At 34.9% G+C, this 25,389-nt stretch overlaps 6 protein-coding genes, 1 long non-coding RNA gene and 2 other non-coding genes across 10 annotated transcripts; 3 read left to right on the top strand and 6 right to left on the bottom strand.

Moving 5' to 3' along the window:
- Positions 1–169: 169 nt before the first annotated feature.
- Positions 170–1,141, bottom strand: EMB3123 (PPR containing protein). Its single transcript, XM_012997181.2, has one exon. The coding sequence runs from the start codon at positions 917–919 to the stop codon at positions 242–244; it is 678 nt and encodes a 225-aa protein (XP_012852635.2). The 5' UTR covers positions 920–1,141; the 3' UTR covers positions 170–241.
- TRNAS-CGA (transfer RNA serine (anticodon CGA)) lies at positions 1,100–1,181 on the bottom strand. The gene has a single exon. It is a non-coding gene; the product is annotated as a tRNA-Ser (tRNA).
- Positions 1,182–1,697: 516 nt separating this feature from the next.
- On the bottom strand, positions 1,698–4,182 carry LOC105972414 (uncharacterized). The gene is made up of 4 exons (XM_012997369.2): positions 3,635–4,182; positions 2,761–3,205; positions 2,549–2,664; positions 1,698–2,258 (listed from the first exon to the last, which is right to left on the bottom strand). The coding sequence occupies exons 1-4, from the start codon at positions 3,969–3,971 to the stop codon at positions 1,837–1,839; spliced, it is 1,320 nt and encodes a 439-aa protein (XP_012852823.2). The 5' UTR covers positions 3,972–4,182; the 3' UTR covers positions 1,698–1,836.
- Positions 4,183–5,864: 1,682 nt separating this feature from the next.
- On the top strand, positions 5,865–10,569 carry LOC148770967 (uncharacterized). Its single transcript, XR_016030765.1, has 3 exons — positions 5,865–6,206; positions 8,932–9,036; positions 9,981–10,569. It is a non-coding gene; the product is annotated as an uncharacterized LOC148770967 (long non-coding RNA).
- On the bottom strand, positions 6,742–8,855 carry LOC148770968 (protein JINGUBANG-like). Its single transcript, XM_088816620.1, has one exon. It carries the CDS (start codon positions 8,315–8,317, stop codon positions 6,947–6,949), a length of 1,371 nt encoding a protein of 456 aa, XP_088672746.1. The 5' UTR covers positions 8,318–8,855; the 3' UTR covers positions 6,742–6,946.
- A 2,334-nt stretch (positions 10,570–12,903) lies between the features above and the next one.
- On the top strand, positions 12,904–14,799 carry LOC105972296 (aquaporin TIP2-1). The gene is made up of 3 exons (XM_012997233.2): positions 12,904–13,225; positions 13,478–13,728; positions 14,237–14,799. The coding sequence occupies exons 1-3, from the start codon at positions 13,099–13,101 to the stop codon at positions 14,606–14,608; spliced, it is 750 nt and encodes a 249-aa protein (XP_012852687.1). The 5' UTR covers positions 12,904–13,098; the 3' UTR covers positions 14,609–14,799.
- A 310-nt stretch (positions 14,800–15,109) lies between these two features.
- Positions 15,110–15,183, bottom strand: TRNAN-GUU (transfer RNA asparagine (anticodon GUU)). The gene has a single exon. It is a non-coding gene; the product is annotated as a tRNA-Asn (tRNA).
- Positions 15,184–15,459: 276 nt separating this feature from the next.
- Positions 15,460–16,383, bottom strand: LOC105972299 (uncharacterized). Its single transcript, XM_088817633.1, has 3 exons — positions 16,251–16,383; positions 15,882–15,947; positions 15,460–15,723 (listed from the first exon to the last, which is right to left on the bottom strand). Exons 1-3 carry the CDS (start codon positions 16,320–16,322, stop codon positions 15,568–15,570), a joined length of 294 nt encoding a protein of 97 aa, XP_088673759.1. The 5' UTR covers positions 16,323–16,383; the 3' UTR covers positions 15,460–15,567.
- Positions 16,384–18,507: 2,124 nt separating this feature from the next.
- LOC105972298 (homeobox-leucine zipper protein ATHB-15) lies at positions 18,508–25,235 on the top strand. Of its 2 annotated transcripts, none has more exons than XM_012997235.2 (18): positions 18,508–19,516; positions 19,700–19,859; positions 20,213–20,316; positions 20,489–20,579; positions 21,038–21,133; positions 21,237–21,350; positions 21,468–21,551; positions 21,650–21,805; positions 21,917–21,991; positions 22,106–22,215; positions 22,302–22,494; positions 22,586–22,768; positions 22,866–22,946; positions 23,137–23,271; positions 23,345–23,667; positions 24,176–24,281; positions 24,376–24,525; positions 24,875–25,235. In XM_012997235.2, the coding sequence occupies exons 1-18, from the start codon at positions 19,317–19,319 to the stop codon at positions 25,019–25,021; spliced, it is 2,508 nt and encodes an 835-aa protein (XP_012852689.2). In that variant the 5' UTR covers positions 18,508–19,316; the 3' UTR covers positions 25,022–25,235. The 2 variants fall into 2 exon arrangements, 1 of the variants encoding a protein (XP_012852689.2); XR_016030764.1 differs by having other exon boundaries at positions 18,558–19,516; positions 23,345–23,967; positions 24,030–24,281.
- The last annotated feature ends 154 nt before the right edge of the window (positions 25,236–25,389 follow it).

The following is a 25,389-nucleotide window of genomic DNA, read 5'->3' as shown; positions in this document are numbered from 1 at the left end:
CTGTCCAGTTGACGGATCACAGACCGTATTGTTAAAGATGATCGAACTCGGATCGGTTTACGTTGTTAGATTATTCATGTATGCAATGCAAATTCAAAATTCCCTTTCATCAATTATTCCAATAATTTTACGAAATTATTAAAATAAACTAATATAAAAAGGAACAAAATTGGTCTCAATAAAAATATTTCTATTTTTTCTTTTTTTTTTTTCAATTAAGAACACCAACTACAAAGTAAACTCATGGTTTGACGAAAATACCCCTATACAACCTACGTAATTCCAGATCAATCTCATCGGCCAATTCCCCCTCCCCAAACCTCCTCAAACCCTTGCTCAAAACCCTCCCCAAATACTCATCCATTTCATACCCACTGCTTTTCATCATCCCATAAATCCTGACCGTCGATTCTTTCCTCTCCGCAAAAATCAACGCTTTGACCAGCCTCAGCAGCCCCTTGGTCTCGTCGCACCGGATCAGCCCCTCCGTCTCCATCTCATCAACCAGCCGATCGATCTCCTCCGTCAATCCATTCCTGGCCAGGGCGACGACCATCTCGCCGTACATGCTGAGGTCGGCGCCGTACTCCGATCGGATGACGGAGAAGACTCTGGCGGCGAGGGCGCATTGTTCCTGGCGGAGGAGCTCCTTCAATGCGGCGGTGAGATCGGCTTTCAGGAGGCGGGAGAAGAGGTGGGTGGGGAGATTCGACGGGTCGGTTCTGTGGGCGCGTTTGAGGGATTGGATGGCTTGGATTGCTTCGATGCTTAGGATTCGGCCTTTTAGGAGCGGGCCGCGGTTGTCGCGTGGGCCGCAGCGTATGGTGGTTGTGCGGCGGATGTTGGTGGCGGGGGCGGCGGCGGTGGTGGTGGTGGAGTTGGAGAAGAGTGTGAGGTTTGAGTGTGCTGTGGAAGCCATTTGTGGTGGGGGATTTGGATAGAAAGGGATAAGAGAGCGTGGGATATGTGTCAAATGACAATACCAGTCTTGTATTGAAGATAATTTACCATTTTCTCCTCTGAATAAAAAATGTTATCGTCAAAACTAATTAAATAAAATCAAAGGGAAATAAAAAGTTAGACGAACAACAGCAAAAAACGTCGACAGCAGGATTCGAACCTGCGCAGGCAAAGCCCAACAGATTTCGAGTCTGTCTCCTTAACCACTCGGACATATCGACGATGTGAATATATGATTCAAATGTACTAATTTAATTGCAAGAATATTTTCCATTAAAAACGTCCAAATTCTATATGTATATGTATAATTAATTTACTCATTTAATCTTGAAATGATGAGGGACAGAATTTGATTGTATAAATCTTCGACGCATTACTTAATAATGGGAAGAAAAAAAAAACATACTACAGTTCAGTTTAGTGGAATTTGCACTAGTAAATGATCTTAACTTTGAAATTTGAATGTAGGAAGTGTTTGTTCCATATTCCAAATCAATATAAAATGCTCTATACAATATGCAGAGTTCATTTCGACGTTTAATCTTGAAATTCAATTGAGGCGTTGATGGATAATTGTGCTATGTTTGATGGATAATCGCCCATCTCAGTTTTCCCGAAAATTTTCCGGGTGGAAGAAATCGATTTTTTTTTTCAGGAAGTGAAAAACTAATTTAGTAACGATAGGGTATATCTTCTCACACACTTCCTAGTCTTTTCATGGAAAACAATGAAGGAAATTTGGGTAAAAAAAACATTAGTAACTTCAACACAGAAGCAGTAGTAAACAATAAATGCTTGTACAAGACTACAAAGTAAAAAACAAATTGAAAAAATTATATCTAACAAAGCCGTAGAAAACATAATTCAAGAGGATGATTATGTTTCTGGTTCAGATACCCGAAGATAAACCATTTGAGTGTACCCATTAAAAACGGAACTATCGAGTCTCGATAACCCTACCCTCTGAAATAACCCGTATCTACCATCTTCTACAATCGGGCCGGGTACACGAGCCGGGTCGTATCTCGTCTGATGAGTGAGTGAGGGGCCCGCCACTGGGGGCAGCTCCCAGTAAACATCCAGCACAGACTCCACGAATCTGCTGTTCTGAAAATGTTCGTTGTAGGTAATTGCTTTATTGCTGTGGTTAAAATCGTCGCGCATGTAGCCTCTCACGCCCCACCATTCTTCTCCGGGCCCACATAGCTCTTCTACATCGACTGCTTTCTCCCAGAACTTCTTCCTTCTAGATCTCATTCTAGCTTCGTCGCTATCTTTGAAGCAACTATGGCCACCACCTGAAAATAGAAAACGTTTCGTGTATAACATATTAAGACTAGAAATGATCGTGTTAATTAATGAACGTATTCACTTAAAACTAATGGATTAATCACAAACTTCGGACCAAATCTTTAGCATACAAGCTTATGATTTAGCATACGGCTGTTTGTTTGACAGTTTCAAATCTTTTTACACCAAAAACGAAAACAAGTGCATATTGAAGAGGCTTGCCGATTTGTACAAGTCAAATTTGCCAAATTACAAATAAGAAATTCTTGAAATGAATAATGAAAGAGGAACAACAAACCTCTAACGTAGAACTGATCACATATTTGCCTGAATGAATAATGGTCCCCAGTTCCAGTATCATAGTTGTCCTCAAAAACGAGATGCTTGAATCCAGCTTTCAGTGCTTGCTTTAATCTACGCATCACACCATACGGGAAAAAAAAAAAGAAAATATTAGATTTTACAAATTCGATCAACATGTAAGATTCCTAGAAGATACCAAATACTTACCTCTTGAGTTCATTTTGATGGTCATCAAAAAACACAAGTACTCTGCTCTGATCTTCGATCCTGTGTTTCTTCATCACTCTTCCCCAGTCCATGCTTCCGAAATCTAGAAAGTCTTTTCCAGCAAAGTAGGTGCAGTTTCCATCAACATAAGCGGCCCCCTTCTTAAGGTACTTCTCGGGATGACGTGGCGAAAGTGACACAATAGGGGTATCGGGCATAGCTTGCCTCAAAACCCACGTGGAGTGTCCCTTAAAAGCACCGCTCTCGATCATCAAATCTGGCTTAAGCCATCTTGTGATGAACCAAAGCCCGAAACTGTGGTCGAAGCCCATGCCATACATGTTGTTCTTGATGGGCCGGGTCTCGTATATTGGCACAAACTCCTCGAGACCTTCGATCAAATCTTGAGATGTCCATTCCACAGTTGCTCCGTGTTTCGATCTGCCTTCTGACAAGGATAACAATTTATATGCGTATACGACTTATGAAAGAAAAATGTAAATATTTATACGATCATTGCATAGAGAGATAAAGTGAAAATATGAAACATTTCCAATTTAGTATTTTCCAGCAACCATTTTTATCCCCTGCAAATTGCAGTCATACTCAATTCTCAAGTGAACACAAATAAAACGCAACAAAAAGCCACAGATCTCCCAATCATTCCCCCAAAATCAAAGCAAACGAAAATAAAACCACCAAAATTCAAACTCACTGCCACTAATTGTTACGAAGACGAACTAAAAACATGCGATTATTTACTTCAAACATCATAATTTTGCAAGTAAAATAGCAAATTCAGTTTCTAAATCACAGTGATGATAATAATAATAATTAAAATAAAAATAAAATGCAGAAACACGTGCTAACTTACACCAGGGGACGCCGAGAGATCCGAAATCAGACTCGAGGCCATCAAATCCAACAAACAATCGGGAAATATGAGCGGAGGAGGAAGCCGAGATGCAGACCAAATCTCGCGAGTAGATAACCAGAGAAGAGATAATCACGATTGCGATCCCCATTATCAGAACGGGCCATATGAACCCGGTCCGGATCAAGTAATTTGTGACCCTCGCAGCTACAGATACGTGCTTACGTGTCTTGGACTCATCGCTGCCGTCGAATTCGCCGGAGACACCGCTCTCGGCGGCGCGAGGCGACCGACGTGCGGAGAACGATCCTTCGAGCATTTTGTTCGCCGTCGGCATTTTCACGCTCACTGCGTGTGCTTAGTGTGAGGGGGTTAATACTGCTTCCGACTGGACAAGTTCAGTTGGTTGCCGAAGGGAAGGGAAGGATTGATCTATTTATTCGAAAATCGTATTCCGACCCCTTAACTTATGGGTAATTACTAATTCGCCCCATATTAGTAATAAATTTTGCAATTAGACCGAAAATTGAAGCTATAATTCATTTTTTCTAAAATAAAATCCCATTATTTAGCACATATCGATTACTGAAATATTTATTTTATATAATATTTATTATTTTATGTATATAACATTAATTTTGATAAGATGATCGAACCAAATCATGTTCGGTGTTCAGTAAAACAATTAGGTTGTGCGAAATTTTGGTACGATTTTAGCAAATGAACACTTGTATTTTAAGGGCTCATTTGGTGGAATGACGAGATTATATTGGTATGGTTTCATTGGATATGTATTCATGTATTACCGGAGATTTTTATTTATATTTACAAGTGAGTAGTGATGATCTATTATATTTGACAGTGTCTATTAGAAATTGTAATTATCTTGTTATATAATAGGGTTTTGTCTAAAAAATTCTAGGCCTAAAATCCAATGGACTTTTATATGTAATAGAATCTCGATAAATTAATAATCTCGTTTAAATAGTACTACCGGTTCTTTCACTGAATTAATAAAATTTGGTTAGTTCTAATTGTATTAATTTATAGAGGTTTAACTGTAATTCCTTAATGACTGATAATTATGATCTAAAGTAAAAATAAAAAGAGAAATAACAAAATACACTGAGTAAACTAAATTAAAAGAAATCGGAAATAATAAAATGAGATCAAAATAAGGATGAGCAAATGAAGATCAAATATCTTTTAAGGCAACAATTACAAGAAAATGTCACAAACACTTGCTCATGATAAGAAGGGATATACATATCACTTCTCCTGAAATCTGGTAGATATGCTTTCGGGCGAAGTTTCGGGCCTGGAATTCAGATTTGTGGGCTCCATCTCCACCGGAACGGAATTCCGATCATCAGTTCCCACGTTTTCTTTCCTCCTGAAAATTGGACGAATTGCATAGCAAAGTAACCGTAGAGAAACGAGGATGACAATGACGAAGAGGGCCGATAATGCGTACGACTTGAGCGAATCGGGCCTGCAGCCAAATAGTATTCCTAGGCACACCATTTTTTTTTCCAACTAGTAATTCAAGAATTGGAGATTGAGAATTACTAAGGGTTTTTTTTTTCAATTAGTATTTGTGTCTTTTTTATATGATGGAAAGTTTGGTGGTCACCTGTGTGTCAAGTATGGTATAGTTTCGAACTTTGAATGTTTAACTAAAGTGGGAGAAGACAATAAGAAAAAGGCAAAAAAAGGAGCCACTAATCATAGAAAATTTATTGAATTATTGTTGATGATTTTTGTTAAGGCACGTAAGTAAGTAGTGATGCAATCAATGTTTACTGTAATGTGACTTTCGTTAGGAGAGTTTGTTGTGTAATTTTAATTAGTCGATTTAAGGTTTAGTGTTCGAATTAAGGTTTAGCGTTTCATTTTCTCCTGTAAGGGATGATCCAACGGTTGAAGCAAGTGAGTTTGTGCCAATTGATTCAAGTTTGAATTCCTTTGTCAACGGTCGCCAGATTTAGCTCGTCAAACATGATTAGCCTAATGTAGTTTACGTCTGTCTGTAGTATGATTTGTAAACTATTATACGAGCGTGGTAGATATAATATTTTTTAATCATTAATTAGATATGATACTTAAATTGTTATCTCTTTGGTACTACTATATGTAATTTTTTTCAAAAAATAGTATTTTAGGGATATAATTGCTATTATCGAATAAATTTTAAATCAATTTCTTGTGTATGAGATAATACATCTCGTGTAGCACACTAAATGGTTTTAAACCGTAGATCTATATAAATAACTATTTACTAAGTATACATACACATGAGCATGTGTGTTATTGATTGTGTAAATCAATGATTCAAGATCATCCGATATAGTTTATCGGGTGTAGCATCTGCAAAACCCAAAACCGGTATTTCTAAAGTTTTTATAGTGGACCTGAATTAGTTTGTTTTGGGCCTAAAAATAAAGTCTACCCAGCATATTTTGAAGCCCATATATCATATTCGCTTTCCGTTCAAGCTGATAAACGACGGATTGCTGCCGCCGGCCGGCCGGTGGGAAATCGGAAAATTGATCAATTGTATCTCTCTCTTCAGGTAATTCACACGCTTGTCAAATGAAACATACTTTTTTTCTTTCTAAAAGGATTTACTTGTGTTTATTATATTTAGGTTGAGAAATTTACCTATAAGGAGCTAGGGTTTATGCGATTTTGGGTGTGGAGTGATAATCAATTTAATTAATCTCAGTTTAATTTTGAAAAAAAATCTATGAGATAATAATAATAACAGTAACTATGTTCTTCAGAAGAACTGTAGATGTGGTGAAAATTAGGTTATGTAGATTGATACAATAAAAAAAAAAGGGCCTTTGTCCCAATTTTTTTTTTGTTGACAACACTAAGGCAGTTAGGCCTCGTTCGGTTACATGGATCGGATTAATTCGGATTCGATTATCTCTCTACTCGATTAGTCGGTTAGTAAGATGTTCGATTTTTGTATTGGATCTAGCATTAGAATAGTAACTTCCCGAATTTAGTAATGTACATTAATCGTATCACCATTTCTGGTAATTTAGGAATAATATCGTCATTGTCGTTTTACGTAACTACCAACAAAGTTAATCGTAGGAGAGGGTAGTTACTAATTTTATTGAATAGTAGTAATAAGTTCTGTCGACCAGCCCTCGAACATGTTACTATCTCCTACTATTTAGTCAGTAAGATATAGTAGTAGAACTTAATAGTGTGCAACCGAACGAGTTCTAACTAAAAACCTGAATTCTCCACATTAACAAACTCAAAATTTATTGATTAGATACTCAATTAGAATTACAATTAGTAATCACTACCCTGAATCTTCTTCTCCACCCACGAAGGCGATAAAACCGGACTCATCCGACACTCGGCACCACCATCCAAATCCAAATCCTGCTCGTACACACTATCCCCCGTTTTCCCCAAACTACCCTTCTCCGAAGGATAAACTTTCACCCTCCACACCTTAAGCGTTTGATCGAGGCTGGCACTATAAACCAGCAACCCCTTAACCACCTCGCCGGTTTCTTCCACCGCTGCCGCCAGGCACTTCACCGGCCCGTGGTGGCCGTCGATCACCGCCAGGCAAGTGTGGAACGAGTCCTCCCTCTTCCATATCCTTATAGTCGAATCCTCCGATCCACTAAGTATCAACTCCTCCACCGTAACCAAACAGAGGACCGCAAAGTGATGCCCCGACAAGAAGCCCGTGTGGTTGTACCTCCCCGAAATCTTCTCCTTCTCCCAGAAGTTTATCAGCCCGTCGGACGAGCCCGAATAAAGAAAACAGTCGCCTTTCGTGGTGAGGCTCAGTGCCAGAGCATTAACCGGTGAAGGTTGAAATTTAAGCGTCATTGTTAGGATATGCGCGCTCTCTCGAAAAACCCTCCGCCAAATCTTGACAGTTCCGTCGGACGAGCAAGTGAAAACGCAGCCGTCTTCTTGGTTGATCACGATCGCGTTCACGCTGCCCTCGTGTGCGATGAAGGAATCGACGCATCTTTTTTCCGCGATCCTCCACACCTTCACCGTGTGATCCCAAGAGCCCGTGTAGAGAAGCTTCTCGAAGCTGTTGTAAGCTAAGCACGAGATGGAGTCTTTGTGCCGGAGAGTCTTTTTCGATGAGTACGAGAAGAAGGATCTTCTCTGAGGGAGTGTTGTCGTTTTCTTCGGCCGGAAGTTTTCTACGGAGGAAGAGGAAATGTCCCACAAGCGGATTTTGTAATCGGCGTGCGTTGTGATGAGGAGATTATCATGAGCGAGAATGGCCCGAATTTGGCCCGACGGGGTCTTGATGCAGCCCGTTTCGGAGCAGTCGGGCTGCTTCCATGCATGGATTCTAGTGCTGGAGGAACCGGTAAAAATGAAGTCTTTGGTAACCGTGATGGAGAAGATGCTGCCTTCGCTGCGGTGGAGGGAGGCGAGGCAGTGGTAGAGAAGTGGCAGCGACGGGGATGCGGTGGTGGCGGTGGTCGGGGACCTCGTCCACGGTGTCTCCGGGCTCGTCGACCAGAGCGGGAGCGATGCTGACGAGGCGCATGAAGTTCTCGCGGACGAGAGGTGGGAATCGACGGTTTCGTTTTTGCCGAACGAGAATCTTCTCGGCAGGTTTATGTTTCGTCTTTCTTCGTCTAGAAACTTCCATAGATTCTTTTCGGAGTTGATCTCCATGCTTGGAGGAAGAGGTAAAAGAAAAGTTTGAGGTTATGTATGGAATAAAATGGAATGTGTATATATATAAAATTTGAATTGGGATTTAATTGAAATATTTGATGTTTAATTTTATTTGGGGGGCTAAGGGATGGTGTGTAGTAGGGATATGGGGGTGGGAGTGGTGTCTTTAAAAGTCACATTGGTCCCAAAATTAAATGAATTAAGGGAATTATGGTTACATGATTTATTGGCATTTACAGCAAGGTTGTTGATTTGCAGCTACTCTGCATTAACAGTGCTCTCTCTACACTTGTTTGTTGTGTTCTTGGAGTTATTGATTTATCTACCTCTCTTTTTTCACTTTTCTAATTTATTAAATAAATTCATTTTTTATTTTTTTTGAATTATTGATTTATTTGAAATTGTGTGCATGTACTATGTTAATTGAAATAGCATAGACAGTGAGTATTGAGAAGTAAGGAGACAACTGAATTTATATTCATGTTTCCTTCCTTTTTTCCTTAATTTAAAAAAATATTTAATAATCTTATGAGTTGGAATATGGCTGTGTTTAGTACTTACTAGTTAAAAATTAAAATATCTTATAACATTTTAAGTTCTACTCTATGTAGCACGGACACGAAAATGGCGATATGAGAAAACGGACATGGAAAAACGGTATGTTCCAAAAATGGGAATATGGGAACTCGAGGAAACGTGTAAATCTTAAAATACGGGTATATATATATATATATATATATATATATATATATATATATATATATATATATATATATATATATATATATATATATATATATATATATATATATATATATATATATATATATATGTATGAATAAGTTGTTTTTTATACAATTTTATACAATTATATTCAGAATATAATTATCATCAACTATCAATTTGCAATGGATCATTAAACAAATTATATCTCGACCATTTTTTTATCCTATACAGGATAATGGAGGATACGTTACTCATGTATTTTACAATAGGTGTTTGTTTCCTAATGTATTTAATCCTGTTTTTTTAAAATAGATTTGTGGGGATTTTAAACTTTCCTCTATTATTGCTCAATTATAAAAATTTAATAAATTAAATCTTAATATATTGAAGTTTTATCGCAAATTTGAAATTAGACCACTACATTCTACATTTTCCCTATTAAATTATTGCATCAAACTTAAATGATTCCATTTAACTATAACAAAGAGGATATATTTTTTTTTAGAGGTAATTTGATGTAGCCCCTAAGTATTAGATTATGTAGCTATAGATCCAAGTCATAATTAGTATTTCGAATAAATCCCCCAATTTGTTTATGGCAAAATTGCACTTAATAAAAATAAGGATTTTTTTTTCTTCAAATAAAATTCCTCCAAAATCTCAATGTAATATAGCAAATAGATATTGATATCTATTTTTTAAAATATAAATAAGTATTTTTTTTGAAATATAAATAAAAATTTATTTAGCCCTTTTAATACATAATCTCTACTTACCAACCCTCGTTAGGAGAGTTGGTACCTAGCCTTTACCAATAGGGTAAAGGTCTAGGGTTCGAAGAAATCGCAAATTTAAATCCTTCTTCAATTGTAATACAAAGTGTATATATATTTATATTATATTATTATATATAATTCGATGGCTTTTTTCCGAGGTTTGATTCGATTATACAAATCCAAGTGTTCGTCTTCGACGGGAGATCATCAATTAAATTACGGAAGGATATTTGAACCCGTGGGTTCGAAGAAATTGTACAGTTCCTTGCCCTCAGGTATGTGGCTGTCGTCCATTACTCGGTTGCAAGGAGATCTGCTGAAGCTTCAAAAGTGGCGGAAAATACGAACCAGCTGTCGGTAATGTTGGTTATTCTGTAGCGGGGGATGATTGCTGGTGTCGAGTTGTGTTCCTGAGGTTGTACGGGGGAGTTGCGGGAACTTGACGGGAAACGAATTAGGAAGGAAAATGAAGATCGAATCAACCGAATGAAGATGTTGGAGGAGATGAAACGGACATTGGAAGAATTTCGAATTGAAATTACCAAACTGAAAGCGGAGGCGATGGCGATCGAATAGACTTTTGCTTAAGCATATGTAATCAACTACAATTTTGCCTTAATTTCATTTTTTTTTTTGAGTAAATAACACTTAAATCTCCCCTGGTTTGAATTTTGGCACATGGCACATTTGTAACTACGAATTATCGAAATTCACTACGAAATTAAATTAACGTAATTAAGTACAAAATATTAGTAGTTCGCTCTTATAAATGTAGATGAACAAATCATTGGAACCAAAAAAAAAAAAAATATTCTGTGTTTTACCATAAAAGCAAAAACAGCAACAAAATCTACAAAAAACAACAAATTCCAGCAAGAAAAATACTATAATTAATTATAACAAAACTGCTAGAACAAGAACATTCAATTTCAGCGAAAACTACTAAAAATTTGAGTGAAAACAACTATAATAACACCATCTTCTCCGCAAAAACGGTTTATAATATGCTATACTGGGTGAATTATACCGAGTAGATCTTTACCATTCATATACACACAAATACATACACCTATATTGGTGTGTGGAGATCAACGGTGAATTACATTCTTGTGCAACTTGCAAATACTCAAATTATTAGACGTCAAACTCTTGTTACTCCACAATTAAGCCTTCATTGGGGAAATTTAATATTTAATTATTGATACTTGTTCATAATTGGTTAGGGTTAGTAGTTTATATATTAGTTGTCTATAGCATTTTGACCTACTCAATAATATATATATATATATATATGAGGTAAATGAAAATTAAAAAATAGCCACCCTAAGAGATAATAATAAATATCAAGCTAAGTCATATCCCTTCCAATGGAAATTCCTTCTTAATTAATATCCAGCCGGCTAATCTCTATTATTAAACCCCTAATCAACATTAATAATATAGGCCCTATCTAATATACCTATCCATAATAGTTTTTAAACATGAAAAAATCTAATCAAATCCACCAAACCTAATTTCAAATAACTGTTCGGAGTTCCGCAAGGGATGACCTAGTGGTTTCAGCAAAAGAATTTGTGTCAATTGACCTAATTAGTTCGAATCTCCTTATCAACGGTATCTCTAGATCGAACTTGTCACATAATTAAAGTAGTGTGGTACGGTTTACAAGTAGTAGTGTGTAATAGCCTCCTTGCCATTACATAGACTTCACCACAAGTGTGTGAACGAACCCACTTTTAGTTTTCGATGCAAAAAATATCTTTCAAAAAATGGTCTTAAAACTCACGCACCCAAAAGGATTCGAATCTTTGATGTCTAATCAAACATCACTATGGAAGAGGCCCCGGCACAAAAAAACTATATCGTCTTTGTTATTTTCATAACCCTCGAAATTATTTCAATTATGTAAAAACTTCGACCTCATTCATATTTACTTGATAGACGAAGTAAATATGTCCCACAATTTATCAATTTTTTTTAATTAAATCTTCGGTCTTATGCAATAACTTGCAAACTATACAGTAGACATAAGTCATGTACGGCACACTCTATGTAAAAAAACATTAGCAATGCAATTTGAATTTAAATTATTAATTTTGCACTTTTTTACTGTACCAACTAGACCGCACTTGCATTATTTTTTATTTATTTATTTATAATTTGATAGAGTTGAGTGTTTATCTTAATTTGAAGGTTCACTATCACATCACATGGACATATTATCGAACACCTTCCAGACAACTACATCACTGCACGTTATTGACAACTAGGATTGCAAACAACAGCTTTTGATTGGATAAGTATGGATATTATGCCATGCCAGCTCGGATATATTCATTTAATTCTTTCATATGTTCAGAATTTTGTTCGAATTTAGTGAAATTGGCTTCTAATGTGAATCAAATTAATACAAAATTGAATTCAAATTTTATTTTTACTAATATAGTCAAATTTGAACTTTTCTAGTAAACAAACTGAAATACTTAAACAAATGTTTAAAAATCAGTAAATCTCGAACAAGACGTAGAATTGCTTGACTTACATTTTAGCTCTAAGCCAAAACACCATTTTGACCAAAACAAAATGACAGAGAGGTGTAATTAAACGAATCGAGTCGGGACGAACGTATGTATGATTATATTGTTCAAGTTTGCTAGACTATTTTCGAGCTCTAATTTCAAAGTTTTGAATAAACTAATTGATTTAATAAGCATTCAAGTCGAGCTTTAACCGAGGAAAACACGAATCTAGCTTAAGTTGTTTGATTTATGTGCATATTTTATCCTTCTTTTTTTCAAACGAGCTAGAGTCGAGCTTCTTACATTGTTTATCGAACAAATACATGTCTTCGAGCTTAGTTCGCTACATTAACAAACCGAACTCAAACGAATTTTTACGAAAGATCAACTATTAAGTAGCTAAATTTGATGTTCCAGCCATAAAAATATTTAAGGATGACAACTAATTAGGGTGTAGACTTTTCCACGTAGGATGTACATTAATTTCTTCTTCATCTATCTTGTGACGAGGCATATGGTATATGCTACACAGATATACTCATTAATATTTCTGAATTAAATTAATTTTAAATAAATAAAAACTCCCAAAAAAAATAATAATAAATTTGTGGATTTTCTAGTATATATATGTAACATAGAACCCTTTTTGTGTTATCCCAAAGTATAATTGTCTTTTCTCTTCCTCTGTCAATAAATATTTTTTTTCTCTTTGTTTACTTTTTTCAAGAATTAATTTATTCTTAATTTCTTCGAAAAAATGCCTGCGATTGCATTTGGACGATTCGACGACTCGTTCTGTTTCGCCTCGTTGAAGGCATACATAGCTGAGTTCATCTCCACCTTGCTATTCGTCTTCGCCGGAGTCGGCTCCGCCATTGCTTACAGTTAATATTAAACTCATTTTCTTTAATTAATTATTATAATTTCCACCTTAATTAATTTCGAGATTTTCTTAATTTTGCATTTTAGTCCTATTTTATATTTGCATGAGCATTAATTAGTCCACTAATACTTTCTCTTATCATTTTATTCCTATATATCACATTTTTTTTTATCCATGCAGTATATATATATATATATATATATATATATATATATATACATAATTCTGATTTTGTTACACTTTTCTTTAACAGACAAATTGACTTCCGACTCCGCCCTGGATCCGGCAGGGCTGGTGGCGGTGGCCGTCTGCCATGGGTTTGCTCTCTTTGTGGCGGTGGCCATCGCCGCCAACATCTCCGGCGGCCACGTCAACCCCGCCGTCACCTTCGGTTTGGCGGTTGGCGGACAGATCACAATACTCACCGGACTTTTCTACTGGGTTGCTCAACTCTTGGGTGCTGTTGTAGCTTCCTTTCTGCTCACATTTGTCACCGGTGGTTTGGTAAGTCAAATTATTTCATTTATTAAAATATTTCAGTTATAAAAAATCATTTATTTTAACCAAAGTTTAATTTTTCATTTTTTTTTATTATACAATATTTTATATAAAGCATGCACAAAAATTAATTATTTTTTTAATCTAAGTTAATTTTTTTGTTTTGAAAACAACTTTTTCCTAAAATAGAATTTCAAATTTAAAAAACCAAAGAAAACAAGATTGCGCAACAGATCAAATCGGAGTTGGCACTTTAAGCGAAAATGCAAAACTAATTAATTCCAACACCGTTAAAAAAATAATCGGAAAATCATAAATTTAAATTTCATAATTTGGAAAGAAAAAAAAATTATTGTCTGAAAACCGTAATTGGAATTTCCAATGTTTTATTCACTTATAATTTAAAATACATAATAGTATTGATAATGATATTATAAGAGCAGTTTAAAAAAATAAATAAAAAACGATCGATTAAATCAGAATCTAATATGTATTCCAATTCTATTAATCACAGGCTACTCCGATCCACGGTGTGGGCGCCGGCGTCGGAGCCGTACAAGGAGTGGTGATGGAAATCATCATCACATTCGCACTTGTCTACACGGTCTACGCCACCGCCGTTGACCCGAAGAAGGGCTCTTTGGGCACAATTGCGCCCCTCGCCATCGGCCTTATTGTGGGGGCCAACATTTTGGCTGCGGGCCCATTTTCCGGTGGGTCGATGAACCCGGCCCGATCTTTTGGCCCGGCCGTCGCCAGTGGTGACTTCTCTGGCCACTGGATTTACTGGGTTGGGCCGCTCATCGGCGGCGGGCTGGCTGGGCTCGTCTACAGCAATGTGTACATTGGCCACGGTGATCACGCACCACTTTCGAGCGAGTTCTAAATTAAGTGTGTTAATTATGATTTGAGTTTGTAATTTAATTCCCATTTCTCTGTGGTTTGTAATTTAAAATCCTGCTTTTTTTTTTTTTTTTTTTTGATTTGGTTTGATTTGCAAATGTAAATGTATTTGTTGGTCAAGGTGTAACGTTGCCTTTTCTGTAAAAAAATGATGAATTTGTTGTGTGTGGATTATTTTGGTATTTATGTAGGTATGGGATACTACAACCGATAAAATACGTTGGATGATTTTAAACCGTAGATTTGTACAATTAATCATTCATTAAGTACACATATGTATAAGTGTGTAGATATATGGTTTAAAGTCATCCGAGTGTATTTTATCGAGTTTGGCATCTACAAATTGTATATAATAATAATAATAATAATAATAATAATAATAATAATAATAATAATAAAACATAAAATATGAACCAAAAAGCCCATAACTAAAGTCCAAATTTTTAAAATAAGTCCAAAATATTGAAAAAAAAAATTAAAAATCCGCTAGAAAGAGGGGTCGAACCTCTGACCTTGTGGTTAACAGCCACACGCTCTAACCAACTGAGCTATTCCAGCTGTTTGATGTATTTGATATTTGAGTATATTAGTATCTATCCAATATATGTATTTGCATTATATGTAATAAGATGAATTATGTGCACTTTACATAAGTATAAAATGATAAGTACTAATATATATAGAATGATGTATATATATTTTTTACATATTAGGTAAGGATTGTCTGCATATCTTTGAGTGCAACATTAATTATAACCTCCATACTCTAGTCTCTAGCCATCCTTATTTACTTTAGCAAAATAGAGAAATGCAATAAATTTAATAATAATAATGTGCACCTTAACATTGTCAATAGGAAAATTAAATAAAACTCAAATATGTACTTATCTCAAACGTCATGAATACTAATTTAATTTTTCATTTATTTATTAAAATAATATCTTAAAACGGGGCAGAAAGTGGCTCTTTTACTCGACACTCTTCAGGCGAGGTCTCCATTACAAGCGCAGAAAATGAGCACTGACAATTTTTCTCGTTGTTGGTATACTCTTCTACCACCGCCACCGTCTCTTCTATGCTCACAATCGAGTTCACACTCTGCGCGCTCAACCATATTCATGTATTTTGGTATTTAATTATATAGAATAGTATTATTAAATGATAAACAATTATTTTTTTGGTAAAATATTCAAAATATATATATACATGCTTTTTAACATAGTTAAAAAAATGAATTAAGAGTGATATAATTTTACCTTATTGAATATACTTGACCCTTCTTCATTAGATTCCTTCTTCTGGACTATGTCAACAGCAATTTCCTATAAAACAAGATATTTATTACGAATTGCGAGTCGTAATATGACGACTATGGGGCCGTGGCCCCCGGCCCCACTACTCGTAAATTCGAGATTGTTATTTTTCGAGCAGTGTATGGAATTATATATCTCAGGGTCGATTACAAGTCTATACATAAGAATTTGGATTCCACGAGTGCATTTATACGAATAACTTTACAAGATCGTATATATTAAAATAACTCAAAAATTAGTTCGAATATTTCAATTTCAATTAGTTCGAAAATAATTAGCAAAAAATAAATAAATAAATCAGAATTAGCGTACTCTGACATGGCTGAGTTGATCCTGTTTTAAGGTACGAGGCTCCGTCTCAATAGAGCAGCAGAAATTTGCCATAGAATCAAATGATTTTCAATTGATTTAATTATATTTTTTTATCATTATATATAATTATTTATATAGATACATATATTGTAACCCTTTATTTATTATATTAATTTTCCCAAACTATAAAATCACGGATTACATTTGATTCTGCATTTTGTGCCTCTAGTTATTTGTCAACTTTTCTTTTTGGTGCAGTGCACGAGATTCTGAGTGATATTTCCCTCGTGAAATCCCACTTTTTATTTCTCTTGTTTGGAAATTATAATAAAGTACATAAAAATTAACAACTTCATTTAAATAATATTTTTTTCTGATCCCAACTCGAAGACAATGTGTTAAAAAATATATCGTTAAAATAATATTTTGCTAAAATAATATTTCGCTAAATTAGTAGTTTGATTGGTCTCAACTGTAATAATTTATAAAAGTATAATTGTATTAACATTTTTCGGAAAAATTGTAATTTTGTTCGATGTAAAAAAATAATAATTCCAATCTTGTTCTTACAAAAACTAGGAGATCGGAATTTCGGATCAAACCTGGCGGAAATAGAAAATTATATTTGTTTATTCAGCTATTTTAGTTTAAAATACACAATAAAAGTTGATATTATAATCGTATTTTCGAAGATTTCTTTTATTCAAAAAATTGGAAATTCAGTGAAAAATAATGTTCTAGAATAATTTTAGGTCTAGTATTAATGTTGTTAAAATCTACTATTTTTATTTTATTTTTCAATACCATCTTTAATTTTAAAATGATCTACTTTAACATATAATATTTTTATGAATATTTTTTCGTGACACGAGAATTTTCACCCCCATATAGTCCAAATGGACTAGATTGATATACATAAATCATACTTACATATACCCCAACACACAATTTTTTAAATAAAGGTAACAAAGAAGAGTAGTAGTAGTATACATACAAAACACATGATTCATTTACATACAATCATACTTTTTTTTAACCTTTTGTCCGAGCTTCGCGCGACTAATTTTAAGAGTAGACGGTCTATCTTCTGGTTCGTCTCTCAGCTAAAAATTGAATGTGAGTACACTGTATACACATTTATAAAAAAAACTTTCATGGTCAAAGGAATCACGACAACTTGTCTTTTCCAGGATAAATTATGTCTTTCGAGACGTTAAACTATTCAATTCAAACTCACAATGCTCTAGACTACAGTATGTGAAGTAAGCATTCATTAATCGATTATTTGTCGATACGTATTAAGTCGAACTAAAAGAAATATAATTTACAAACTATTACAAGTTTATCGTGTACAGAAGTTGTTAGTAAGAAAAAAAATGAATATTACTTTTATTTTTTTTAGGAAAATATGAATATACTATGAGGCGCATGCAAATACTTCATCATGATGTTTCTCTTTCTCTATGACCCACGCAAACTCCTTGCCTTTATAACCTCTTCAATCTACTCTTCATAATTACCTCCTTGCCCTTGTTCTTTCCACTATTTTTACCCTTTTGCCATTCATCATTCTTTACCTTATTTGCCCTTTTCTTCTTCACTTTTTTATTTGTATATTATTTTATATATTATGTGTTTAATATATTTTGTACCCCTTACATATATAATTACCAAAATAGCCCCATCAACTATTATTAATTTTGCTATTTTTCGACTTATTAGTAGAGATATTTGACTTCGTAAATACTTAATCAGACCGAATAAGAAAAACTTAATCAATTTCAGTCTCGAGCTGTATTCTTCCACAAACTTATTAGAAACCTCATTTGTTCTTAGAAGAAAGAACACTACAGTACGTCATTCATTTTAAATTAGCTGTCGTTTTTATTATTATTTATTTTTCTAAAATCTCAATAATTCACATAAATTATTTCAAACACTAATTATTTGATCACAAACAAAGCAAACAATTAACGAAGCAAATATTAAATCGAAGAATATTTGAGTTATACATTATATATATTTCTAAGATTCTATAATTTTAAATAATATAAATATTACGCCCATTTACCTAGCTGGTACAAAAGTATGTCTCAAAAATCAAAATAAGTGACAAATAATTCAATTTTTAACTAATAATAGTTACTATTCAAGAAATTCATAAAATATATTTTTTAATTGTGAAATACGAAAAAAATTATAGTCCTGACAGGTGTCACATTCATCAAATATTCCAAATCCAGTGTCTGTGAGAACAGTGTACAGTATTAAAAAGAGTATCTAAAGCCACACATATATACATACACTATACATACACTGATACACAATTATAAAAATAAAATAAATAAAGTTGCCAGAGAAGAAAGCACACAGTAGCAAAGCTGAAAAAAAAAAACACATATCCAAAACCAAAAGAAATAAAGAAACAGTGAAAAGGCTCCATCAAGCAGCACTCTCCTTCCATTTTTATTTTATTTTTATTTTACCAAAATCTCCTTTTTTTCAGTTTTTCATGTCATCAATCCAGATCCATTTCTCCATAGCTCTACTGAACCTGAAATCGTATGCATGTGGGAATCTACATTAATTGAAGAAAGAAGAAGAAGAAGAAGATTCTCGGAACCAGCTATGGGGTTTTGTGTGGGGTTTGCTTCTTCTGTTTGGATTCATCAGGCTCGATTCCTTGGATAAATCATTCTTTTTTCCTGGTATTTTTTTATTTTTTTTTAAATTCAGTTACTATGAAGGAAAATTTATGGGATTGGAGGCATGCCCGGTGGATGGAAGATATGATCTGAAAAAATAATTAGAGTAATTAAACTTTTTTTTTAATCCCCCTTGTGTTTGGTGTTTGAATACTTTTAATAGCGCCGTTTGGTTTCAGCTGTCTGTTGTCTGCTAAATCAAGATTTCTTGCTTTTCGTGATCGATTAGCTGTATGGGGTTGTGCTTTTAAGGGGTTAGAGTCTGTGTTTTCTGTCAAAAGGGGGTGATTCTTGTTTTTGCACACAAAGTGTTTGAACTATTGTCTAGCTGAAATTTTGAGGGGAATTGTGACTGTGGGAGATGCCGATGTCTTGTAAGGATAGTCACATGGATAACGGCAAGTATGTGAGGTACACGCCCGAGCAGGTCGATGCCCTCGAGAGGCTGTACCACGATTGCCCTAAACCCAGCTCCGTTCGCCGTCAGCAGCTTATTCGCGAATGCCCCATTTTATCCAACATTGAGCCTAAGCAAATCAAAGTTTGGTTCCAAAACAGAAGGTAACCAACTCTTTCTTTTTTCACAAATTTATCATTTCTAGTGTTACTCCTACAATTTGATTGGAATGTGGATTGAGAAGTTCTTAGGCAGTAATGTGAATTGGAGTTCTTTGTTTGAATTTTTCGGTATTGAGTGATGGGGTTCCGGATTTAATTCATTTTTTGATTTCCTCGGGAAAACAGATGCAGGGAGAAGCAAAGGAAGGAGGCTTCAAGGCTTCAAGGTGTAAATAGGAAGCTGACAGCCATGAATAAACTCTTGATGGAGGAAAACGATAGGCTGCAGAAACAAGTATCGCAACTTGTTTACGAAAACAGCTATTTTCGCCAGCATACTCCAAGTGTAATAATCTTGAAACTTCTATCAAGATTCTTGCTTTACAGTTTAAACTCATAATTTTGCATAATCTTTAGTGATTTAGAAAAGGGTTCTTCAATAATCTTGAAAATTCCCCTTAATCTCAATTTTACCATTCTAAATTCCAGCAAGATTCTTGCTTTTACAGTTGAACCCCATAATTTTGCATAATCTTGGAAAATACTCTTATCTCAATCTTACCATTCTCACTTCTAACAAGATTTTTGCTTTGCAATTGAACCCCATAATTTTTTAGTGATTTTGAAAAGGGTTCTTCAAGAAATTAACAGGAGTATATTTTTTGTATTATTTTTTAATTTTTTAATTTTTTTTTGCAGAATGCACTTGCTACAAAAGATACAAGCTGTGAATCAGTGGTGACCGGTGGTCAACAAAACCACTTGACACCTCAGCATACTCCTAGAGATGCAAGTCCTGCAGGGTGAGTAGTAGTGGGGCTGTGGTTGTCAAGTCATTTTCCTGATTATAAAGATACAAGTATATATGTCTTTATCGTTCTCAGTGATCCAATTATTCTTGTGTTGCGTGTTTTTGCTTTTTTATTTTTTAATCTTTAATTTTTATTAATTTTTGTTATTTTGTATTTTTTCCAGGCTTTTGTCCATTGCAGAAGAAACTTTAACAGAGTTTCTTTCAAAGGCCACGGGAACCGCTGTTGAGTGGGTCCAAATGCCTGGAATGAAGGTACAGTGTTGTCTTGAATTCTGTATTTCACTATAATATAGTATTACTTCATTTTTTGGAATGATGTATAACCACCTTTTATTATTAGTATTATAATTATTATTATTATTATTATTTATTTATTTTATAGTATATACTTGCAGATATACTTTGATATTCGTGTACACATACACACATGGATTGTGCATTCTTAGGCCTATTTTGTCTGATGCACTGCAAAAACTACTAAAGTTTATCCAATTATCTATGACTATGTACATTTGTAATTTATTTTAATTATATATTTAATATTTCTTATCAAAAAAAAAAAATTATATAGTATATACACAATATACGCTTGACGAGCAAGTAGACTGTTTGCAAGAAAATGGCAATGTGTTTGTTTGCTGAAAATTTGAACTGGATGTTGGCCGTTTTAGTAATTGATTTTTTATTTTTTTTTGCGATTTTTGGAATAGCCTGGTCCGGATTCCATTGGAATCGTAGCTATTTCTCATGGTTGCACTGGAGTGGCAGCTAGAGCTTGTGGTCTGGTTGGTCTAGAGCCCACCAGAGTAAGTTCGCTATATTTGTTTTTTTTTTTTTTTTTCTGATAAATGATTTTACTATTGAGTTTAAGTTCAATGATAGAATCGAATAAAATAAATTATATTTCAGGTTGCAGAAATCCTCAAAGATCGGCCTTCTTGGTTTCGAGATTGCCGAGCTGTGGAAGTTCTCAACGTGCTGCCTACTGCCAATGGTGGAACCACTGAACTTTTATATATGCAGGTATTTATTAATTTATTATCATAATTTACTTGTTTAATTGTTTATTGCCTTTTGTATGTATAAACACACACACACACACACACACACACTGATGGGCTTATGAATTTATAATTTCAGTTATATGCGCCGACAACTTTGGCGCCAGGTCGTGATTTTTGGCTGTTGCGGTATACTTCAGTCATGGATGATGGCAGTTTAGTGGTATGCGAACCTTCAAATTCATATTATTATTTTTCCATGGGTTTCAATCTTGATTCATACATAAAATTTTGGTTTAAACGAAATAAATTATTTTTAAGGTTTGTGAAAGATCGCTTAGCAATACTCAAAACGGTCCGAGCATGCCAGCTGTGCAAAACTTTGTGAGGGCAGAGATGTTGCCTAGTGGTTACCTAATTAGACCTTGTGACGGAGGAGGATCCATTATCCACATTGTCGATCACATGAATTTGGAGGTACTGATTTCTTGATATACGTCTAAAGGGACGAATGCATAAAATACTATGATTCTTTGATCTAGATTAGCAATTTTAATTTCTTATTATTATCTTCGTTTATTATAATAGGCATGGAATGTTCCTGAGGTGCTTCGTCCACTCTATGAATCATCAACGGTGCTCGCTCAAAAGGTCACCATGGCGGTGAGTATTTCCTGGTAGTGTAGTGGTTTGATAACACTAATATATTTTAATTACTGCAGAAAAAAATACAAATAAATTAAATGCATACCAATTTCTTGGTATCCGAAAATACAGGCTCTGCGTCATCTTAAGCAAATAGCCCAGGACATTTCACAGTCGAGCAACGTAAGCAACTGGGGCAGAAGACCAGCCGCTCTACGAGCACTTAGCCATCGTTTGAGCAGGTTTGTTTATTTCCTATGTGGGGCCCGTTTTAAGTTCTGTGTGGGGTCCACTGGTCTATAACTAACTTTGGCATTAATTATTGCAGGGGATTTAACGAGGCTCTTAATGGATTCGGCGATGACGGGTGGTCGTTGATAGGGAATGATGGCATGGATGATGTCACCATTCTCGTCAACTCCAATCCCGAAAAATTGATGGGCTTAAATATCTCCTTCACAAATGGATATACCTCGATTTCCAATTCCGTCTTGTGTGCCAAAGCGTCTATGCTTTTGCAGGTTAGTTCACTTCATTATTCATGCTTTTTTATTAGTTTTTTTATTTTTAAATTTTATATTGTAGCTTTATTTATTATGTTTTTTTTTTCAGAATGTACCACCGGCGATATTACTCCGGTTTTTGAGGGAGCACAGGTCAGAATGGGCAGACAACTTTGATACTTACTCAGCAGCTGCAGTTAAAATTGGTCCCTCTAATTTCTTAGGAACTCGAGTTGCTAATTTCGGGGGTCAAGTTGTGCTTCCGTTGGCTCAGACGATTGAGCATGAAGAGGCAAGTGCATTATAAATTAAAATTGTATTTTTTTTTGTTTGTTAAAAAAATTAAATTAAAAACTAATTTTTATGTTGTCTAAATTTTGTTTAAATAGCTCCTGGAGGTTATTAAACTAGAAGGTGTTGGCCAATCTCCTGAAGATTCAATGATGCCTAGGGATTTGTTCCTTTTGCAGGTAAAATTTATTCCTCAATTTCTAAAAATATTATTGAATTTCTCGGTTTCTTTTGCAAAGAAAACAAAATAATCGAAGGTTAAAACAGAGCTTCATTCAACAATGGATTGAAAAATGGGATCAAGAAAACTTCATAATCAATGAATTTATCAAATTAAATTTGCCTTCTAAATATCCCCATCAATGGCAGCTATGTAGTGGAATGGATGAAAACGCAGTGGGTACATGTGGCGAACTCATATTCGCTCCCATCGATGCCTCGTTTGTCGAAGATGCTCCTCTCCTTCCTTCTGGTTTCCGCATCATTCCTCTCGACCCTGTCAAGGTTGGTCCTCTTGTATCTTTTTTTAAATATCCTTGCAAAATATTTAAATATACCCAATTTTTTTTTAATCTAGGACGCCTCGAGTCCAAATCGCACATTGGACCTTGCTTCTGCTCTCGAAACAGGCAATAAACCGTCGAGTGATCTCGCTGTAACAAACGGGAATTCGAGATCTGTAATGACAATTGCTTTTCAGTTTGCGTTCGAGAACCACATGCAAGAAAACGTTGCATGTGGGGCCCGGCAATATGTACGCAGTATTATATCATCTGTTCAAAGGGTGGCATTGGCTCTCTCTTCGACTAACTTGGGTCCTAATTCTGGTCTTCGGTCAATGCTTGGTGGTACTACTCCTGAAGCTCATACCCTCGCTCGTTGGATTTGCCAAAGTTACAGGTACCATCAACATAAATTGGTTGATTTTTCTTTACGTACTACCTCGTAAATTGGAACTGAATTTTCGAGTTCCAATGGATCCGAATTGGAAATATCCGAATTTGGAACATTTCTTTCTCATTCTGATTTTTTATTTTTCTTTTTCTAATATTTTTTGGATGAGAATCAGAATTATATATGATAGACTTCCAATCCAATCTTAACTTCCGAAAATTTAGATTTTTTTTCCCCCAAAGAAATGTATTTTTTAACTTAATATTCTATATTATATAGTACTCCCTTGTTCAGGTTCATTAATTTGTACCACTAATATATATTTCTTCAACGTTTGCGAAGCGTGGGGCTTTCCAATTAAAAATGAGGTTACTGTGTGTGTGTTTATGTTAAACGACACTAATTTTGAAAAGAACAAACTTTTCGAATTCCGCCAATAACAAAAATTTCTGTATTTGGGATAATTTTATTTAATTCAAATTTTTTATGATTTTTTATTTTCTCATCTTGGTAGGAACTATATGGGCGACGAGCTTCTCAAACCTAACGGTGAAGGGAGCGAATCCATTCTTAAAGCTTTATGGCATCACTCAGACGCCATTTTGTGCTGCTCCTTAAAGGTACACTTCACTTTGTCCGAGTATCTTTATCTTAGTTGTTTTACCTTATTCTATCTGGGAAGTTATATATATTTATTTGTTCGTTTTATTACAGGCAGTGCCTGTTTTTACGTTTGCAAACCAGGCTGGTCTAGACATGCTCGAAACAACCTTGGTCGCTCTTCAAGACATATCTTTGGAGAAGATATTCGATGATCATGGAAGGAAAAATCTCTGCTCCGAGTTTCCACAAATCATGAATCAGGTCAGTCGATTTTGTTCCTATTGTATGGAAATAAAATGAAATCGGACAGACCGGATCGGAATTAGCATTTTTGCAAAAAAAATAATTTTTTTTCGGAAGTGAAAAACTAATTCCAATTCCCTTCCGACTGAAAAAAAAATTGTTTGGTATAATTTTTTTCTTTTCGGAAGTGAAGAACTACTGCGTGTTACCTTCGTTGCGGTCGAGAGTTTCGCCTTTGATTAAAAATAAATAAAATGGCCCGTTTAAAACAAAAAACTAATTAGAAATTTCCTAAGTAATCAAACACGAGTGAAAAAAAAAAATTGTTAAAAGGGGTTCTTACATTGTTGGCTGCTTCTTCGGACAGGGTTTTGCGACTCTTCAAGGTGGCATATGTTTGTCGAGCATGAGCAGACCCATCTCGTACGAGAGATCCGTGGCGTGGAAGGTTCTAGATGAAGATGCTAATCCCCATTGCTTCTGCTTCATGTTTGTCAACTGGTCTTTTGTTTGACTTTGTCTTCTTGTTCATAGCTTTATTAGAATCAGAAACGCATCCAAATGTTTTTTTTTTCTTTCCTTTCGATCGGTGTTTATTGCACAAAACCTCGTCTGTTTGATCTTTCTTTAGCTTTTGTTTCTTGAAACATGTTGTTTGTGGGCATTCTGTACCTCTGTTTTTTGTCTAAATTTGGATCTCTGTTTCAGTGTGTTTTTCATTTCTGCAATTAATTCATTTACACTCGTCTACATGAATGTGTATTTTATGTTTATTTAATAATCCCTTATTGAATTAAGCTCAAGAGGAATATAAGATAATTCTGATGAGCATCTATTCAAACCAAATAGTCAATCTAGTCAACCTAGCAACACCACTATAGA

Source organism: Erythranthe guttata, chromosome 4 (assembly GCF_056151865.1).
Source record: "Erythranthe guttata isolate IM_541 chromosome 4, IM_541, whole genome shotgun sequence".
In the NCBI taxonomy this organism is placed as follows: Eukaryota; Viridiplantae; Streptophyta; class Magnoliopsida; order Lamiales; family Phrymaceae; genus Erythranthe; species Erythranthe guttata.
The sequence above is the reverse complement of the archived record's forward strand: the minus strand, read 5'-3'. Positions and strand labels throughout refer to the sequence as shown.

Bases quoted from the DNA above. Each gene is read 5' to 3' on its own strand.
- LOC105972296 (XM_012997233.2), top strand. From the start codon at position 13,099: ATGCCTGCGATTGCATTTGGACGATTCGACGACTCGTTCTGTTTCGCC. The intron at 13,226-13,477 runs GTTAATATTAAA...TTTCTTTAACAG, and splicing joins CGGCTCCGCCATTGCTTACA to ACAAATTGACTTCCGACTCC. The intron at 13,729-14,236 runs GTAAGTCAAATT...TATTAATCACAG, and splicing joins CATTTGTCACCGGTGGTTTG to GCTACTCCGATCCACGGTGT.
- LOC105972414 (XM_012997369.2), bottom strand. From the start codon at position 3,971: ATGCCGACGGCGAACAAAATGCTCGAAGGATCGTTCTCCGCACGTCGG. The intron at 3,206-3,634 runs GTAAGTTAGCAC...CCTTGTCAGAAG, and splicing joins ATCTCTCGGCGTCCCCTGGT to GCAGATCGAAACACGGAGCA. The intron at 2,665-2,760 runs GTAAGTATTTGG...TGTGATGCGTAG, and splicing joins CATCAAAATGAACTCAAGAG to ATTAAAGCAAGCACTGAAAG.
- LOC105972299 (XM_088817633.1), bottom strand. From the start codon at position 16,322: ATGGCAAATTTCTGCTGCTCTATTGAGACGGAGCCTCGTACCTTAAAA. The intron at 15,948-16,250 runs GTACGCTAATTC...CTTGTTTTATAG, and splicing joins ATCAACTCAGCCATGTCAGA to GAAATTGCTGTTGACATAGT. The intron at 15,724-15,881 runs GTAAAATTATAT...TTGAGCGCGCAG, and splicing joins GGTCAAGTATATTCAATAAG to AGTGTGAACTCGATTGTGAG.
- LOC148770968 (XM_088816620.1), bottom strand. From the start codon at position 8,317: ATGGAGATCAACTCCGAAAAGAATCTATGGAAGTTTCTAGACGAAGAA.
- EMB3123 (XM_012997181.2), bottom strand. From the start codon at position 919: ATGGCTTCCACAGCACACTCAAACCTCACACTCTTCTCCAACTCCACC.
- LOC105972298 (XM_012997235.2), top strand. From the start codon at position 19,317: ATGCCGATGTCTTGTAAGGATAGTCACATGGATAACGGCAAGTATGTG. The intron at 22,216-22,301 runs GTTTGTTTATTT...TAATTATTGCAG, and splicing joins CTTAGCCATCGTTTGAGCAG to GGGATTTAACGAGGCTCTTA. The intron at 24,526-24,874 runs GTCAGTCGATTT...TTCTTCGGACAG, and splicing joins TTCCACAAATCATGAATCAG to GGTTTTGCGACTCTTCAAGG.